This window comes from Mustela lutreola, chromosome 6 (assembly GCF_030435805.1).
Source record: "Mustela lutreola isolate mMusLut2 chromosome 6, mMusLut2.pri, whole genome shotgun sequence".
NCBI classification, from domain to species: Eukaryota; Metazoa; Chordata; class Mammalia; order Carnivora; family Mustelidae; genus Mustela; species Mustela lutreola.
Genome location: NC_081295.1, coordinates 53,670,112 through 53,687,776, shown reverse-complemented (window position 1 = coordinate 53,687,776; position 17,665 = coordinate 53,670,112). Strand labels below are relative to the sequence as shown.

The 17,665-nt window shown below is 39.1% G+C and overlaps 1 protein-coding gene and 1 long non-coding RNA gene across 3 annotated transcripts; one reads left to right on the top strand and one right to left on the bottom strand.

Annotated features, from left to right (window-relative positions):
- Nucleotides 1-2,307: 2,307 nt before the first annotated feature.
- On the bottom strand, nucleotides 2,308-15,391 carry NUP43 (nucleoporin 43). Of its 2 annotated transcripts, none has more exons than XM_059177272.1 (8): nucleotides 15,202-15,391; nucleotides 14,765-14,887; nucleotides 13,845-13,922; nucleotides 11,837-12,017; nucleotides 8,787-8,922; nucleotides 7,868-8,019; nucleotides 4,794-4,916; nucleotides 2,308-4,279 (listed from the first exon to the last, which is right to left on the bottom strand). In XM_059177272.1, the coding sequence occupies exons 1-8, from the start codon at nucleotides 15,319-15,321 to the stop codon at nucleotides 4,050-4,052; spliced, it is 1,143 nt and encodes a 380-aa protein (XP_059033255.1). In that variant the 5' UTR covers nucleotides 15,322-15,391; the 3' UTR covers nucleotides 2,308-4,049. The 2 variants fall into 2 exon arrangements, with proteins under 2 accessions (XP_059033255.1, XP_059033256.1); XM_059177273.1 differs by lacking the exon at nucleotides 15,202-15,391 and adding an exon at nucleotides 15,060-15,195.
- Nucleotides 4,821-9,073, top strand: LOC131833688 (uncharacterized). Its single transcript, XR_009354571.1, has 3 exons — nucleotides 4,821-4,923; nucleotides 7,874-8,053; nucleotides 8,981-9,073. It is a non-coding gene; the product is annotated as an uncharacterized LOC131833688 (long non-coding RNA).
- Nucleotides 15,392-17,665: the final 2,274 nt, after the last annotated feature.

The window sequence follows — 17,665 nt, the reverse complement described above, 5'->3', positions numbered from 1 at the left end:
TAGAATGGATTATTTAAAGGATTATTTCCTTAATACCATGAAATGGAAGTGTTACAAAGGATAAGGAATTTTTCAATTATATAAAATTTTTGATGGGATAGTTATAGCACAGGTATCTCCCCATAGCAGCTTTGTGAACAAGATAAATGGGGCAGAATGTCAATACATTAGGTTTGTTTATAAAATTTCAATAACGATAGTCAAATACCAATGATTCACATGTCACTGATTAATTGGGAGGACTGGAGGAGTGGGCCTAAGCACTTAAGTATATTTATCTTACCTATCTCCTAACCAATGGGGTTAGAATATAGATCATGCTGGGAAATTCTGAAAATGATTGGCTTCTGAGGAAGACCCTCAAAGATTGTTAGCTCTTTACGGAAATAAGATTTGTCTTTGTTGAACAGGGATTGACCAAATAGTAAGGATCAAAATCATCTGCATTAACTCAACACTAGGGGAAGTATAGTATAGTATACATGTGTGAAAAAGGCAAAGCGTTTAATTTCAACTAGTCAGTAGTCTAATTGAGCACATGTCAGAATATTTAAAATAAAATGAGATAGCATTACAAAGGAATATTGTACCAAGAACCAGGATGGTAAGCTTTCTTAAGTCACCTCTGAGGGAGGCAGACACCACCTGGGAAAGTGTTCATTTTGGAGGTCACACTTTAATGATGGTCTTTGGCAAAAAAAGTATTTATTTCCAGGGAAAACAAGACTGTGAGGTTAGTTCAGCTCAGTTTGCACTGCTTCAGTGTTTACCATATATTAGATACTGTATTAAACATTGTTAATACGACGTTAAGATATGGGTCCTATTTGTTTGGTCCAGTTGAGAGAGGCTGCTTAATACAGCTGTAAGCACAGCACAGGCCCTGCACAATGGAGCTTCTGAGGCAGAGTATAATTTAGCCCAGACTGTCAGAGGCCAGGGAAGTCTTTCTGGGAAAATGACACCTAAAAGGGGTTTGGAAGGTTTGGAATTTAACCAAGAAGGAAAAGCAGGGGTGCCTGGATGGCTCAGGCAGTTGAGCATCTGCCTTCGGCTCTAGGTCATGATCCCAGGGTCCTGGGATTGGGTCCTGCATTGGGCTCCTTGCTTGGTGGGGAGCCTGTTTCTCCCTGTTGCTCCCCCTGCTTGTGCTCAATCTGTTTGACAAATAAATAAAATCTTAAAATCTTAAAAAAAGAAAAAAATAAGGCAAGGAATGCTGCAAAGAGAGCTTTGCCCATTAGAAACCATTGAAGGGATTAAAAAAGTTTACCCCAAAAAGCTACGATTATTTAGTTTTGAATATTTGGAAATGTGATGAAGGATTACATTTTTTCGTGGCTCCCAAGGAAGAGAAATGAAAGCAAATTTGCATTCAGTAAATTAATTTACTTAGTGAAACCCTATAGTAAAGCACCCCCACATAATGCAAATTCAGTAAACTGGTGATTGGCTGTCTTGTAGTAGATTCACATGATCATTTCATTAACCCACCATAACATGATTCTACTTTTTTTTATGGGATTTTTTATATTCCACTCATATACTAAAACCTTGCCATAATGCTGTATCAAGAAGAGCTGACCAAGAGCTGCACTGGGAAATGGGAAACTTAATCACAATATAGTCTCAAGTACAGGCTGGATGATAATTTGTTGGGAATGCTGTGGAAGTGATGGTTAAATTTGGGTTAGATATGCTCTCCAAGATGCCTTCTACCTCTGTGATCCTGCAGCCCCTCAAAAGAAACTATGTGTTCACTATGTGAACAAATTTATAAATTAGGGTTTATTTATCTTCCATAAAGCTTATGTTTCTTATTAAATCTGGCAGAATTCATCAATGATAAGAAATTTAACACTATCCAAATGTACTTTCTTTTATTCATGGTTACAAATACTCTTAAAGCAAAGCTTCAAACCTGAAACTTGTTTGCAGCCTAAGTTAATATTCTAAGCCTACACTTCTGGCTCCCTCCCTCTACCAATTATTTATTATAACAACCTCGGGAAATTGTATGTATTGCTGCTGAAACCTGAGAAGGGTGCTAAGAACGTATATGAATCCTTTAAACTTTTCAGCAGCATATAATGTAAATGAAAGCAGAGGTAAAGTCTGCCACTCATTGTGCATGAAAAATGTGCCCCCGACCTGAGCTAGTCTTCCAGGAGTGACATCAACTTAGCGCCCACCCACAGCAAGGATTTAGCCTACTGAATAGAATGAAAGTATGCCTGGAAAGTAAGGAAAGGGACGCTGAAGCTTAGGCTGCAGCAAGACATTCATATAAAGGGAAGTGAGTCAAAGGAAAATTAATAGCTATGTTTTTATTATGGAAACCATGTGATTACTGCTGGGGAATGTATATTCATAAATATAACATGCTATATTTCATTTTAATAAATTCTACACACATTGATAGAAAAGGAAATGAAAAGACTATTATTTGATATTAAAAGTACTTAAAAATTTCTTTTGACTTTTTTTCCTGTAACAAATTACTTCTCTAGTAACAGAAAAGTCTTAAAAGTTAGTCTCAGCAATAAAACTATAAACATTAAAAATTCCTATGGCAACATTTTCTTTCCTTCTCTCATTCTTTGTAATTCAAGTTACCGATTTTATCAAATATTTTTGAGTTAAATTTATATAAAAAAGCAGACTGCATATATGTATTCCATTTAAAAATGCTGACAAAAATGCTCAAACCAAAATCCCCCAAGGTAAGGTGGCATAAAAGAATTGACAGTATTTATTAGGACAGAAAAACAAAACTTTACCATAATTACTATCACTGGAATTAATAAAAATGAATAATAATAATGTAAATGAATACACACTTTAATAGCATAATAACAGTGATTTGTCATTAAGGTCTTCACGTTCAATTAACATTTAACTAACTTTAGAAAGACAATGCCACAACATTGTTTTTAAGCACGACACATTAACCTGAAACTAATGTAACACTGTGTCAACTATATTCAAAATTAAAACACCTACATGTTAGATTATCATTAACACAGTAGATAAGGACAAAGACAGCAAAATTCTCTACTCTTACCACATCATCATACTCATCTCATACATGTTATCTATCAATTTTTAGTTTGGAAGTCAGCTCTCTTATTAATATCAAATTCTACTTTATTGCACAACATCCAGTTCAGCATTTGAACTATCTTTTAAAACTAAATAAAAGCAAAAATCCTTAGGAAAAATGTACTTTTCCTTTTTCAAGAAAAATGAATTTGGGTCTAAGCAGTTGAAAGTTCTGTTCAAATCTACTCTAACAGAGGAACCTGTCAAAACTTTTCTTTAAAAACAAAACCTTTGGGGCGCCTGGGTGGCTCAGTGGGTTGGGCCTCTGCCTTCGGCTCGGGTCATGATCTCAGGGTCCTGGGATCGAGTCCCGCATCGGGCTTTCTGCTCAGCGGGGAGCCTGCTTCCCTCTCTCTCTCTCTGCCTGCCTCTCTGTCTACTGTGATCTCTGTCTGTCAAATAAACAAATAAAATCTTTAAAAAAAAACCAAAAACCTTTAAAAAAATGTGAACACATTTACAAAAGCTTGTCATTTTTACTCTACTCAATTCTTCATGAATTTTATTAAACTTATTAAGGAAATAAAATGTGGGAAGATTCAAGAAAATATCTACTATAAAAAGGATAAATATTAACATTGGCCTGGGCCACCAGGGAGGGGTAAAAGCCACCATAGTGTCATTAAAAATAGGAACCTGTTAGTGGTTTGAGAAAATTATGAAGTCCCCCAACATCAAAAAGAATATCCTGTTTGAAGGCAACGTCTACATCAACAAAAGGATCCCTCTGATATTCTTTCACAGATTTCAATTCTCTCTCCATCAGCATTCTCTCTGACTCTGGAACTGTGAGAACATTCAACTGACAAAAGCCAAACGGGGCATCGATATTACCAATGGTTTACTGAAGCTTCCTTTGCAAATTTCACATTTTCCAATAATTTTTATTATTATACTTCGAAAGGCTAACAATATGTTTTACCTGAAATCTTGCAATGACAGTATTTTCATGAAAAAAGTTGTCTAGTAACATAAATCGCTTCTGAATCAGTTCCACAAACAAGACAAGGACCTAAAACATCCAAACTGTTCACAGACAAGGTCCTGCTGGGGAGCAAGCTTGTGATTTCAATACGGTCTTTTGCGGGATCAGTGCTGAGCCAGGAGCTTATAAGAGACTGGTGAACACCAGCCTGGTTACTAATGCTGTGAGACAAAAAAGTACTATTTCTTCCTCCTGCAAGAAAAAAAGGGGAAAACATCTTTCAAAACTACTATTATGTTAAGAAACATCTGAAATTCTACTGATATTTTAAAAAGGCCAGGATCAAAACTTAATTCTCAGAATATCAGGGTGATGACTCCATTATCACACATCACCATTTTTCACCAAAGACTCATTCAGTGATATTAAATACTCAAATTTCTATGGGATACTATGGGTATCGAATCTGAAGTCTTCAAGTAAGCAGATTTTGACCATCTTTCTGGTGATTCTTTAATGGAGAGTCTTGGAAATGTAGCACGAAGACCCTAGCTGTGCGAAGTGAGCCAGCTATGGCATTTGTAGTCCTCAGCACTACAGCAATAAGCAGCTGATAGATTTCAAGCTCTAGGATACCAGAATTTACCTTGAGGCAGGAGAATGGAAACATTCTATCATTATTTAATGTTAAAAATCTGAGAATTTCCAATGTGGTATTTAAAACTGTAACAAAACTACACACAATATCTTCCTTAAATCCTTTTACCTTGATTAAACAGTGATGATTTTTCAGGTATGTCTGTGGAGGCATCCCAATGCCAGAGGGATCCATCCTCAGAACAAGTAAATAGATGATCTGGGTTGGATGGGTGAAAGTGAACTTCCCACACTAAAAGGTAAGAACCAAGATGCTGAAAACTGTGCAAATGAGTTGAACAAACTTTAAAGCTCTGTCTCTAGGCATCATCTTCCATTAACCTCCATCACATACCTTCAAACCCTAAGTCTGTGATAAAAATCAAAGGCTTCAGAATTAAAGGACAAAATATAATTCTCCAAATGGCTATAACATACAGATAGCATAAAGAAGCCAAGTAAATCTATTTGTGCATTGGGCCAGCAAGTGAATGAAAATAAATGCCAATCATTTGACTTACTACATTTTTAAATGAAAGAATATGACAATGGGGTAATTCCTAAAATATATATTTTTAAGATTTTACTTATTTGTCAGAGAGAGAGAGAGCACACAAAGCAGGGGAATGGCAGGCAGGAGCAAGGAGTCCGATGCAGACTTAATCCCAAGACTCAGGAATCATGACCTGAGCTGATGCTTAACAGACCCAGGTGTCCCTAAAATATTTTTTTAAATTGGTAAGTTCTCTTAATTTCAATTCCTGTGTTATTAACATGTGAAGGTTAGATGCGCCTGAGTGGCTCAGTTGGATAAGCAAGTGACTTTGGCTCAGGTCATGATCCCAGGGTCTTGGGATCAAACCCTGCTTCTCCTTTTCCCTCTGCCCCTCCCCACTGCTCATATTGTCTCTCTCTCTCTCAAATAAATAAAATCTTAAAATATATATATATGAAGTTTATATTACTGGAAAAACAGAGAAGACCATAAAGATAACATACAAGTGAATTTCTAAGCAGCAGTTCAATTTTGCTTCATGCCAGTATTCTGGATACCTCCAGTATATATCACAGAAATAGCAACTGCTCCTAGCAAACTAAAACCTAGAAATGCTCCCAGAATCTGGACTGTTTCAGATGGAGGACTTTTAAGAAGCCAATCTGGGATTGAGAACCCTGCAAGTACTAAACTTTAAGGGAACTTTGTGTGTCAGTAGACAAACGGGAGCCAATGACTGGCCAGGATGCCTTAGGAGGTTCTCTGCAGCACACAAATCAAACAGGTAGTCTGTGAACAAGGGTTCTGTGATTCTGGGTAAGAACCTTCAAGAGGCAGCATAGAAAGTGCTGGGGACAAAGCATAAAAAGTATTAGAAGGCACATGCTTGCAAGTGGGCAATTTTTATTCTGACATATACCATAATTAAGCATCAAGCCACAAAACATTACAAGGTCATCTTCCTCAGGAGAACGTGTTCTGGGAAAACCCCTATGTAAAATATATTCATACTGTTTCATTTTTTAAAAATGAAGGAAAATAGCCTATAGAACCGTAAGCTGACTGTACAAACCTAGACTCTTAAGTATTTATTTTCAAAGTATAACACAAACGTCTATAATAAAACATTTTATTTCTAGCTAAAAGTCAGAATGAATCAAAACAATACATTACAATCTGCTACATCTGTATGTATTGCTTAGCAATACAGGCTGGCAGTTAAAAAGGGACACTGGAAGAAGAGATCTGAAAGTTTCTAGTATTACTACCACTGGGTTAGTCAACATCAGATTCTATGAGGACATACATTATTTTTTATTCTTTTTTCCCCTGGGTATAGTTATAACTAGAAGAGGCAAAATATTTTTATCCTTTTATTTGCTTCTTAAATATAATCTTAAAAATCATTTATCTTTCCAAGGTAATAACGTGAAACTTAAACCGCGACGTTACAATACTGGCATGTTTCTACTTTTGCACTTTAACTTAAGTCAGAATTTAAAACTATAATCCAGTCATGATATCAAAGATAATGATAAAATGAAAAATTTTTGTCTGGTCAAAAAATCCCCACCAAAATAAAAAAAAAATGAACAAAAAAGGGGACAAGATCCTATATATAAATACTGCTCTTGTTTTAAAAAAAGAGGTACAATAATAAATTGAGGAACACTAGATTAGTCAATATTAAAAATAGCCTACATTTACATGGGAATAGGTCATCCTCTTATAGAGAGTATGGCAATATAAATTGGTATTTTTATGTGTAACAGTTTGATAACATGTATGACAGTTTTATGTTTTGGCTTGCCACTTCTTCTAAAAAATTATCCCAAGAAAATAAGCATATAGGGCGCCTGGGTGGCTCAGCTGGTTAAGCGTCTGCCTTCCACTCAGGTCATGATCCCAGAGTCCTGGGATAGAGACCTGCATCAGGCTCTCTGCTCAGTGGGGAGTCTCCTTCTCCTCCCTTTGCCTGTTGCTCCCCCTGCTTATGCTTTCTCTCTCGGTGTGTCAAATAAAAAAAATATTTAAATCAAAAAAGGAAAGAAAGAAAGAAAAAGAAAAGAAGCACATAAAGATAAACACATAAGGATAATTACTGTGGTTTTGGATAGAATAATGAAACATGTTGAAAAACTTTTTTTTTTTTTAAAGATTTTTTATTTATTTATCAGAGAGAGAGGGGGAGAGAGCGAGCACAGGCAGACAGAATGGGGCAGAGGCAGAGGGAGAAGCAGGCTCCCCGCTGAGCAAGGAGCCCGATGTGGGACTCGATCCCAGGATGCTGGGATCATGACCTGAGCCGAAGGCAGCTGCTTAACCAACTGAACCACCCAGGCGTCCCACATGTTGAAAAACTTAAGCATCTGGGCCGCATGGGTGGTTCAGTCATTGAGCATCTGCCTTCAGCTCAGGTCATGATCCCAGGGTCCAGGGTGGAGCCCTGCATCAGGCTCCCTGCTCTGTGAGAAGCCTGCCTCTCCCTCTCCCCCTCCCCCTGCTTATGTTCCCTCTCTGGCTGTCTCTATCCCTGTCAAATAAAATCTTAAACACTTAAGTGTCAAATAAAAAGGGATTATTATACGTTTATATAATTTAGCCAAAAGCTACTATGTAAAATGATCCCTATGTATCATTATAGAAAGCTGCTTACAATATACCACATTACTACCTGACAAAAACTTACGTATTGCCACAACACTTACTTTCAGCTTCATGAGCCTTCAGCAGAGACACAGGCATAGTGCCTTGTCTAACATCCCAAATACTCAGCATTCCGTCCTGGCCACCAGTAGCTACAACATGCTGCTGGTTGGGATGTCTATCAACACAGTGGAGGGGTACTCGGTCACCAGTCCTTTTATGAGAGACAGAAGGACATCAAACATGCTGTGAGTATGATTTATCTTTGCATAATCCATGAAACATGTTTCACTCTAGTAACTAAATGATAACTTTGTGGCTGGAGCAGTGGGCTGAACTTAAATCATGTCAAAAAATTGAGTGTATTAAATATATTTCTAAATATTAGAACTTTGCAATGGAATTAAGGCCAAAGTTATCCCCTCTTCAATTTGGAGACATAAGGAGCATGATAATCTGATGGTAAGATATGCAAACATACTTCCATTTCTTGGCATTTTAAAAACAATATGTACAACTAAGCAGCATATTCTTTACCTTCACCTTATTTAGTATTTTGTTTATATAATTACTTTTTCGGTTTGACACATTCTATATTCTTAACAGAGAAGAGAAAACTGCACACACAGAATGGGGATTTTTGCTTAGAAAGAAGTATCCTGGATTGTGTTTTTCATCCAACCACATCTGGAGTGCACTGTACCTACTATCAGTACAATCATTTGCTGAGCAAAAATAAATTCCCCATTAAATAATATAAACGTCAAAAAGAGATAAAGCCTCTGAATCAACAGGACAAATATTTACTGAATGCAGCACAGCAGCAGCAAGCCCAACAAATTGTACTCACTTTACCAAATTTAATCAGGGATCATTCTTTCCAAATGCAATTAAAATACAATATGGTTTAAAGTCAGTTGCTATAAACAATTGAACAAATTAATTTTGCATTACCCTAGTGAATTACAAATGACAACTTACAGTGATAATATCTGAGAGGGCTCATTTCCTTGTTTTCTGAAATCCCATATTTTTAACTGCCCAATTGAATTTACTGTAAGAATCTCAGGAGTTCGAAGGAAGGTTACAGCATGGAGTGTACTGCTATCTGCATTGTCTACAAATTAAGAAAACAGTAGTGTGTGTTAGTAAGTCCTGCTTTTCCTTTTGCACAGCCAAGGAAACAGTCAACAAAACCAAAAGAGAACTGACAGAATGGGAGAAGATATTTGCAAATGACATATCAAATAAAGAGCTGGTATCCAAAATCGAGAAAGAACTTAACAAACTCAACACCCAAAGAACAAATAATCCAATCAAGAAAGGGTCGGAAGACTTGGACACTTCTGCAAAGAAGACATCCAAATGGCCAATAGAGACATGAAAAAGTGCTCAACATCACTGGCCATCAGGTAAATACAAATCAAAACCACAGTGAGATACCACCTCACAAGAATGGAGAAAAATAACAAGTCAGGAAACGCAGATGTTGGCGAGGATGAGAGGAAAAAGGAACCCTCCTACAGTGTTGGTGCACTCTTGAAAACAGTATGGAGGTTCCTCTAAAAGTTGGAAATAGAGTACCCTACGACCCAGCAATTACACTACTGGGTATTTACCCTAAAGATACAAATATAGGGATCCAAAGGGGACATGTGCACCCCAATGTTTATAGCAGCAATGTCCACAATAGCCAAACTATGGAAAGAACCTAGATATCCATCAACAGATAAATGGATAAAGATGTGGTGTGTGTGTGTACATATATATATACACACACATACATAACAGAATATCATGCAGCCATCAGAAAACTGAAATCTTGGGACGCCTGGGTGGCTCAGTTGGTTAAGCAGCTGCCTTCGGCTCAGGTCATGATTCCAGGGTCCTGGGATCGAGTCCCACATCGGGCTCCTTGCTCGGCAGGGAGCCTGCTTCTCCCTCTGCCTCTGCCTGTCTCTTTGTCTGCCTGTGCTCGCTCTCTCTCCCTCTGTCTCTGGCAAATAAATAAATAAAATCTTAAAAAAAAAAAACAAAAAAAACTGAAATCTTGCCATTTGCAACAATGTGAATGGAACTAGAGGGTATTATGCTAAGCGAAATAAGTCAATCAGAGAAAGACAGTTATCATATGATCTCTCTGATATGAGGAATTTGAGGGGCTGGGTGAGGGGTCGTGGGGGTTTAGGGAAGGAAAAAATGAAACAAGGTGGGATCAGGAGGGAGACACACCATAAGAGACTCTTAATCTCAGGAAACAAATTGAGGGTTGCTGGGGGGTTGGGGGAGGTAGGGATAGGGTGGCTGGCTTATGGACACCGGGGAGGGAGGGTATGTGCTATGGTGAGCGCTGTGAAATGTGTAAGCCTGATGATTCACAGACCTGTACCCCTGCGGCAATAATACATTATACATTAAAAAAGAAGTCCTGCTTTTCCACAAAATTCCTAAATCGAATTCCTTCCATCGATTGAAATATTACAGGTGAACTTTTAAGTAAATCAGTTTAATTTCTATAGAAAAATGCACATTAAAATAGACTCTCCTTTGATAGAAAAATATCACTTATAGAACATCTGTTTTCTAGTCAACATAGTTTTCACAAATTTCTCCATAGTTTTCACAAATGGAGAAATTACCCTCCATTGCTGATACAGCTATTCACGTTCCTCTGTATCTAATTTTATATCTCCCACTAGTGCTTAACCCAGAACCTCCAAACCCAATGCTTCCTATAAAGTTCATTCTGAACTTGTATCATTTGGCCAACTCATCTCAAATCTATTCATTTTTGGGGTCACCTGGCTCACTCAGTTGGTAGAGCATGCAACTCTTGATCTCAGGGATGTAAGTTCAAGCCCCATGTTGGGCACAGAGATTACTTAAAAATAAAATCTTAAGGGATGCCTGGGTGGTTCTTCAGTTAAGCATCTGCTTTTGGCTCAGGTCATGATACCAGGGTCCTGAATAAATCCCTGCATCAGGCTCCCTGATCAGTGGGGGGCCTGCTTCTCCCTCTCCCTCTGCCTCTCCCCACTCTGGTGCTTGCTCTCTCCTCTCATGTTCCCTCTCTCTCTCAGATTAATGAGTGGAATCTTAAAAAAAAAAAAAAAAAAAAGTAAGTAAGTAAATAAATAAAATCTTAAAAAAAAAAATCTCTTCATCTTTAGCCTCATAAACTCTCTTCTCCATGAAGTCCTTCCGGACTGGTATACACTGGTCCTTTCCCTTTTCCTAGAGTGTTTAAGCTTGTACCACATAATTTAACATATACTTCTAGATATTGTTTTGTGACACTCCTCCACACTCCAGGTAATGGTCTTTAACTGTTAAATAAGTGTTCTTCAAAACTATAAATAAATAGAGTAATACCACAAAAAAACTCATTCATGGGCTGAATCCACAGAGGTTCTGATTCAGGAGGTCTAGGGTGGTAGGTTGTTAAAACTACTGTCAGGCAAGTCTGTCTTTAGCACAGTTGAGAACTAACTAGACTAACTCTTCTCAAGCTCAGCAAGGAGTAGATCATCCCCTTGACCGAAAAGTTCCGGTGGCTCCTTAGTGATCCACCTAACAAAATGTGACCTCGGTAGCTATGCATCATTTTTCCCAACCTGGCCCCAATTCAATTCTCTTGCTTCATCTGTCACCTTTCCTACCTAAGTATCGTTAAGTATTGATAACTATGCTTTTTGTCCTTCTCTAAGTGGACCTATCCTGCCCCCGTGTTATTCCCTTTGTTTGGTATGCCATCGTTTAGTATTACTTACGGTCTAGAACCTAAATTCAATTAATTGCCACTTGTTCCTCAATTCTTAGAGAATCCCCACAGGCCACAACAAAACAAACAAAAACAAAATAGTTTCTCCTGTGTAGTCACTCATTCATACTTGCCTTAGCAACATATTGTCTTGTAAAGGGATCCCACTTTATATCTTTTTACATCCTTCAAACACTTAGCATTGGGTTTGCTTAGCACATGGTAGGTGCTCAACTGTTATGGGATAAAAAAGAAGGATGATTTTTCTTACCTATGGTTCTCACCGCCTCCTTGTGATCGGCTCTGAAGAGATTTATCCGACCATCTTCTCCAACAGTGACAATTTCGGGGTTGCTGCACACAACACCTGTGCATGGTGCACTGCCACAGGAAGGACTGCCCGGACCTGTGTGGTAGTGAGCGGCTGTCCACTGCTGGCTGACTGACAGAGTCTAGGTGTCAGAAATGAGAATAGGATGAATCAAAGCAAAGTCTTAAAAACTAGCACTTTTGCCTGAATAGACTATCCCATACCCCTCTAGAAAAACAGTAACTCTCTCATTTTTCCTTTGTATTTCTGGACACTAAAGCCTAGAAACTACTTCCATCAAAGTTCTGTATACACGGGGCGCCTGAGTGGCTAAGTCAGTTAAGCGTCTACCTTCGGCTCAGGTTATGATCCCAGGGTCCTGGGACTGAGCCCTGCACTGGGCTCCCTGCTCAGCCAGGAAGTCTGCTTCTCCTTCTCCCTCTCCCCTGGCTTGTGTTCCCTCTCTCACTGTCTCTCTCTCTCTGTGTCAAATAAATAAATAAATAAATAAAATATTTTTAAAATATTTTATTTATTTGACACAGAGGGAGAGACAGACAGTGAGAGAGAGAACACAAGCCAGGGGAGAGGGAGAAGGAGAAGCAGACTTCCCGGCCGAGCAGGGAGCCCTGATAACCATGGATCCTGGGACCATGACCCAGGCCCAAGGCAGATGCCCAATGACTAAGCCAACCAGGTGCCCTAATAAATAAAATCTTAAAAAAAAAAAAAAAAAAAAAAAAAGTTCTGTATACACTGGATTAGATTTTAAAAATGCTACTCAATATCAAACTTATCTCAAAGAAATGGTTTAGGTACCAGACAGTTGTATGTTCAAAAGCAACTCTAAATTCTTTTTTTTTTTTTTAAGATTTTATTTACTTATTTGTGAGAGAGAGTGCAAGAGCACAAGTAGGGGGAGCAGCAAGCAGAGGGAGAAGCAAGCTCCCCGCTGAGCAAGGAGCCTGTTGAGGGACTTGATCCCAGGACCCTGGGAACATGACCTGAGCCAAAGGCAGATGTTTAACCGGGTCACCCAGGAGTGCCTAACAGCAACTCTAAATTCTTTTTTTTTTTTTTTTTTTTTTGACAGAGAGAGATCACAAGTAGACAGAGAGGCAGGCAGAGAGAGAGAGAGGGAAGCAGGCTCCCCGCTGAGCAGAGAGCCCGATGTGGGCCTCGATCCCAGGACCCTGAGATCATGACCTGAGCCGAAGGCAGCGGCTTAACCCACTGAGCCACCCAGGCGCCCAGCAACTCTAAATTCTTAAGGGAATTAGCCTACATCTAAGAAAGAAATCTCTAGGGTTTTCTAACTGAAACCATTAGGAAAAATACTTAAGAAGATCTGGGTCTTATATTTATTAGGCATGCCTATTAGGAAGATGAACTTTACTAGCCTAAAAATCCAAATGAGCACTCTCTTCCAGCAACTTAAAAATGTTACTACAAATGGGGCTATTTTAAAGGACTGCCCTACCACTATGAAGGTCACCACTTGGGCTTTTAATACACAAGAAAGGCATTGATAAAATGTCTTTATAGTGCATCCTTTCTTCTAATTATAACCTAGGTTCTATCCACAGCAGCAAAATGCATCCTTTCTTCTAATTAAAACCTAGGTTCTATCTACAGAAGCAAAGTAGCTGTCCCTGTTGTCTCTCATGATACCTGAGCTAGAAGGTGCTCTTTCTTTGAAAGATCAGAATAGTATCTTGGGAAATTACTTGCCAGAAAACCATATCGATAGCTCTGTACTAACAGAATTGAAGAGGTATCTACTTTCAATAACAGCTTACACAAACCTGGTGCAAGAATTAATCTGCTAAAAGACAGGTAATGCTGTATTTCTCCCCTCCATATTTTGAGTATGAAACTTAACTTGTGTCATTATTATATACAACCTAGATTAGGCCTCCTTAAAAATAATTAAAATATAAATTCAGTTTTTGAGCAAAAAATTCTTTACCTGGTTATTTGGATGGTGAAGGAAAACTGTTACACATCCTGTTGATGAAGCCGCTACTATTCTTTCCTGGTCAAAAAACTAAACAGAAAATTCTTGCTTGTTATAGATTCAGAAATGTTGATTGAGGGGGGCTATTTGTTTGACTCAATTAGTAGTATAACAATTTTAAAATGCAAACAGCCTATAAATGCTAAACAAATAAAATGTGATGATGGATCTGAAAAGTCAAAACCACTACACAAATGAAAAGATTTTCATGAAGAATAAATAACAAAGTTTTCCCCCTCTACTTCTTCACCTATAACTGGTTTAATTTTGGACTATCACCATAGAGGTTTAGAAAATAATCATTCTCAGGGGTAGGCAGTTTTCTATAGAAGAAAATGCAGGGACTCTTAAGTCCTACAGACCAGGATTTGAAAACTTAATTCCATTTCCTCCACTTTACAGGCTTTGAGACATTGGCCAAGTTAAGTTCTTTAAGCCTTGGTTAACCTTTAAAATGGAAGAACTAATCCCCACTTAGGGGGTTGTTATAAGAATTCAAAAAGCAAAACCATGTAAAGTACCTTAAGTATTTGTCCCATAGTGACATAAAACACCTGATTTACAGGACGTGATGAAAATTAGGCTTTTGTAAAGCCCCCCAAATACTGTTTGGCATACAGTAGATGGCCAGCTAATTAAGCAAACAAATAAATCAGGATTTTTAAAAGTCTGATTAAATTCACATCCCCTCCGCCAGTTCTGATTCTGCTATAAAGTGCTTATATAATTAACATTAGCAAACCATAACTACAGAGAACTCAGTTTCCTGTAAACCCTGAATAACAGCAGACAAACTTTAAGGTCCTTTGCACCTCTAAATATTATTACTCTCAGTTTTTTAAAGTTAGCTTGTGGATATTACACAGACTTACCTGTAAATCCATTACATCGCCATGGTGTCTGATATCACACAATAACTGATGGTCTCCTTCAAACCCTCCATCAGAGTCCAAGTTCCCAAAATCTCCAATAGACCACAGTGAAACATAATTTTCCTGTAAAGCAGAAAGTTTCCTCTTGAGATGAAATTTACATCAAACTGTTTAACAGTAAAATCTGTCTTGCCTTCAAGCAACCTTCCTTTTAAAGCATCTCAGATCACTGGAAGGTGACAGTTTAAAACACGAGATTCGAGGTTCAGGCACATCATCGATGGCTCTGAGTTACGGGACAAGAGATCCTAAGACGGGAACTTGGGGACGGAGATGGCGAGAGGAGCCAGAAAGCGAGAGCTCGCGCGCGGACCGCCAGCGGCGCGGTTCCAGGAGAAAGGGGGAAGCAGGAGCTTCTCGCCCAGGAGCGGAGGTACCTCATTGTCCCAAGAGCCCGCAGCGAAGGTATCCGCGGTCTGCAAGCTTCCCGGAGGTACCGGTCGCCAGCGGGTTTTGCTGATTTTCTGAGACACAAACTTAGCATAAATCTCCTCCATTGCAAACCAACTGAGACAGGTACAGCCAGAACACAGCGCGCGCCTCTGAGCCCCGCCCCTTCCCGTGGAGTCCTGATTGGGCCGAACGTTACAAGGCGGACGGTGGCTGCGGAGAGCCAATTCTCGTCCTTCGGTAATGCGGGTACCATCAACACCCAAGCGGAAGGAAGTTGGGCCGCCCTTCCTCACCTAAGTGCCTCTGAACAGAGTCCTCAAAGTCAGTATAGGAACACCGAAACGGTGCATTTGTGCAATAATCGTGCAACGTAAGACAAATTTAAGAGCAAAACCAAAACAAAATCAATGCAAGAGGAACCACCTAGTAGCTTCACCCATTCAGTTTTGTATCTCAGTATCCATAGAAAATACTAAAAATCCTTAAATTCTTATAGAAGTACGTTCACTACTGTACAAACTCATTCTAAAGCTCTCCCTTTTTGTCTCTCAAGCAAATACTTTGCTAATCGTTTATTATTATTTGCTTAGTTGTTAATACACACTGTCAGAACCTGGAGTTGGAATTCTAAAAACTCCAAAACTTACAGTTTTGACATCCACTGCCTAGCTGTGTAAACTTACTCAATTCATTTAAGCATGTAATGAATGAGTTTGATACATAATGTCGACAGTTTTAGGAATTAGTGCTCTAGGTTCCTGCTTCTGTGCTTCGAATGACCTACAGTATCCTTTTATTCTTCTCTACTTCTTAGAATCCTGGTCATCCTTCAAGGACTGGTTCCTTCCCCTGTCTTTTCTTGATAACTCCAGCCCATGATGTTGTAAATAAGCATAGCTCTTGACGTTTGGACCAGAATAGTACTTAAATTTTGCCCTCTGCTGCCTGTTTTCTTTCAAAGCATATCTCCCCAATTACCATGCAAATCATATTGCATACAAAAGGTATCACTGACTTAAAAAAATTTTTTTTTAAACTCTCCTTTATACTACATTGGTAACTGTGTCTTGGTTGTTCCTTTAAAAGTTAGTCCTAGGGGTGCCTGGGTGGCTCAGTGGATTAAGCCACTGCCTTTGGCTCAGGTCATGATGGGGAAGGGGGGTTCCTGGGATCGAGTCCTGCGTTGGGCTCTCTGTTCAGCGGGGAGCCTGCTTCCTCCTCTCTCTCTCTGCCTGCCTCTCTGCCTGCTTGTGATCTCCCTCTGTCAAACAAATAAACAAATTCTTTAAAAAATAAATAAATAAAAATAAAAGTCCTAGTTCACACCCACAGCTTATGGAAGCACAACATGTAGATGTGATCTGTCTAATCAGCTTTAGAGGCTTACCAGGCTCTTGTTGAGAGTAGACTCATTTTGTTCTTTTAACTAGAATATTGGAAAATTGCAGAGATTAGATAGAAAACTAGTAGAGGCCCAAATCGACAATTTTATTTCTAATATTAAAGAACACTAAGGTGCTTCCTTAGGGCAGTAGGCAGTGCATTGGTCTCATAAAGAATGATGCTTTGTTGTTGTTTTTGTTTTAAAGATTTTTATTTATTTGACAGAGAGAAAGAGACATTGAGAGAGGAGATGAGGTGGAGGCGGGTGGGGAGAAGCAGGCTTCCCCCAGAGCAGGGAGCCCAGTGTGGGTCTCCATCCCAGGGCCCTGGGATCATGAACTGAGCCGAAGGCAGACGATTAATGACGGAGCCACCCAGGCGCCCCAAGAGCACTGTTTTTAATGTAGTTTCCTTTGTCACAGAATCCCAGAAAACAGGTAATGTACAAGTATATCTTTGGAGTTTTTAGGCTGAGTGTTTCATTTGACAAAATCTGATGAGAACTGGAATTTGAAAATCATTGCTCATGCAGTAGCCTAGAGGTCTTGACGTTGCTTTGTTCTTGAAAGTTTATTGGACTAAATGATAACTGGATTCTGTCATTCTCAATTCTGATTAGGAGGCAGCAAGTTGGATGTGACGGGCCATGTTTCCAGTCAGCTTCCCGAACGAACTGTCTTGCAGGGCTGATAGCGATAAAGCTGTGTCCAGTCTAACGGTGGAATTTGTGGGGATTAATTAGCTGAAAATGCACACTATTGGGAGTAAAGAACATTTTCCATTAGATACTGTGGTAATTTTAGCCGATTGCACTGTTTGCAGGAGCAAAGCATTCCCACGCTCCACCCCTTCCCCCAGCCTTGTTATTACGGTGTTCTTCCACTCTTCGAGTGTGTGCTTTAGAGTTGAGAACAAACCAGGGTCGCAAAGTTTCTGCTAACCAAACACTGATGCACTTGTCACAAAGCCAGAGACTCAGTACTCGGGTGAAAGAGGGCCTTTGCCCTCGGGTTCCATTATGATTATTCAGGCTCCACCACACGGAGCTCTTACTTTAACGGACCT

What these genes read in the sequence shown, in the direction of transcription:
- NUP43 (XM_059177272.1), bottom strand. Translation starts at nt 15,321, where the DNA reads ATGGAGGAGATTTATGCTAAGTTTGTGTCTCAGAAAATCAGCAAAACC. An exon ending in CGGGCTCTTGGGACAATGAG is followed by an intron (nt 14,888 to 15,201) that starts GTACCTCCGCTC and finishes TCTGCTTTACAG; the next exon opens with GAAAATTATGTTTCACTGTG. An exon ending in GAAGGCTCATGAAGCTGAAA is followed by an intron (nt 4,917 to 7,867) that starts GTAAGTGTTGTG and finishes CTTACCTTTTAG; the next exon opens with TGTGGGAAGTTCACTTTCAC.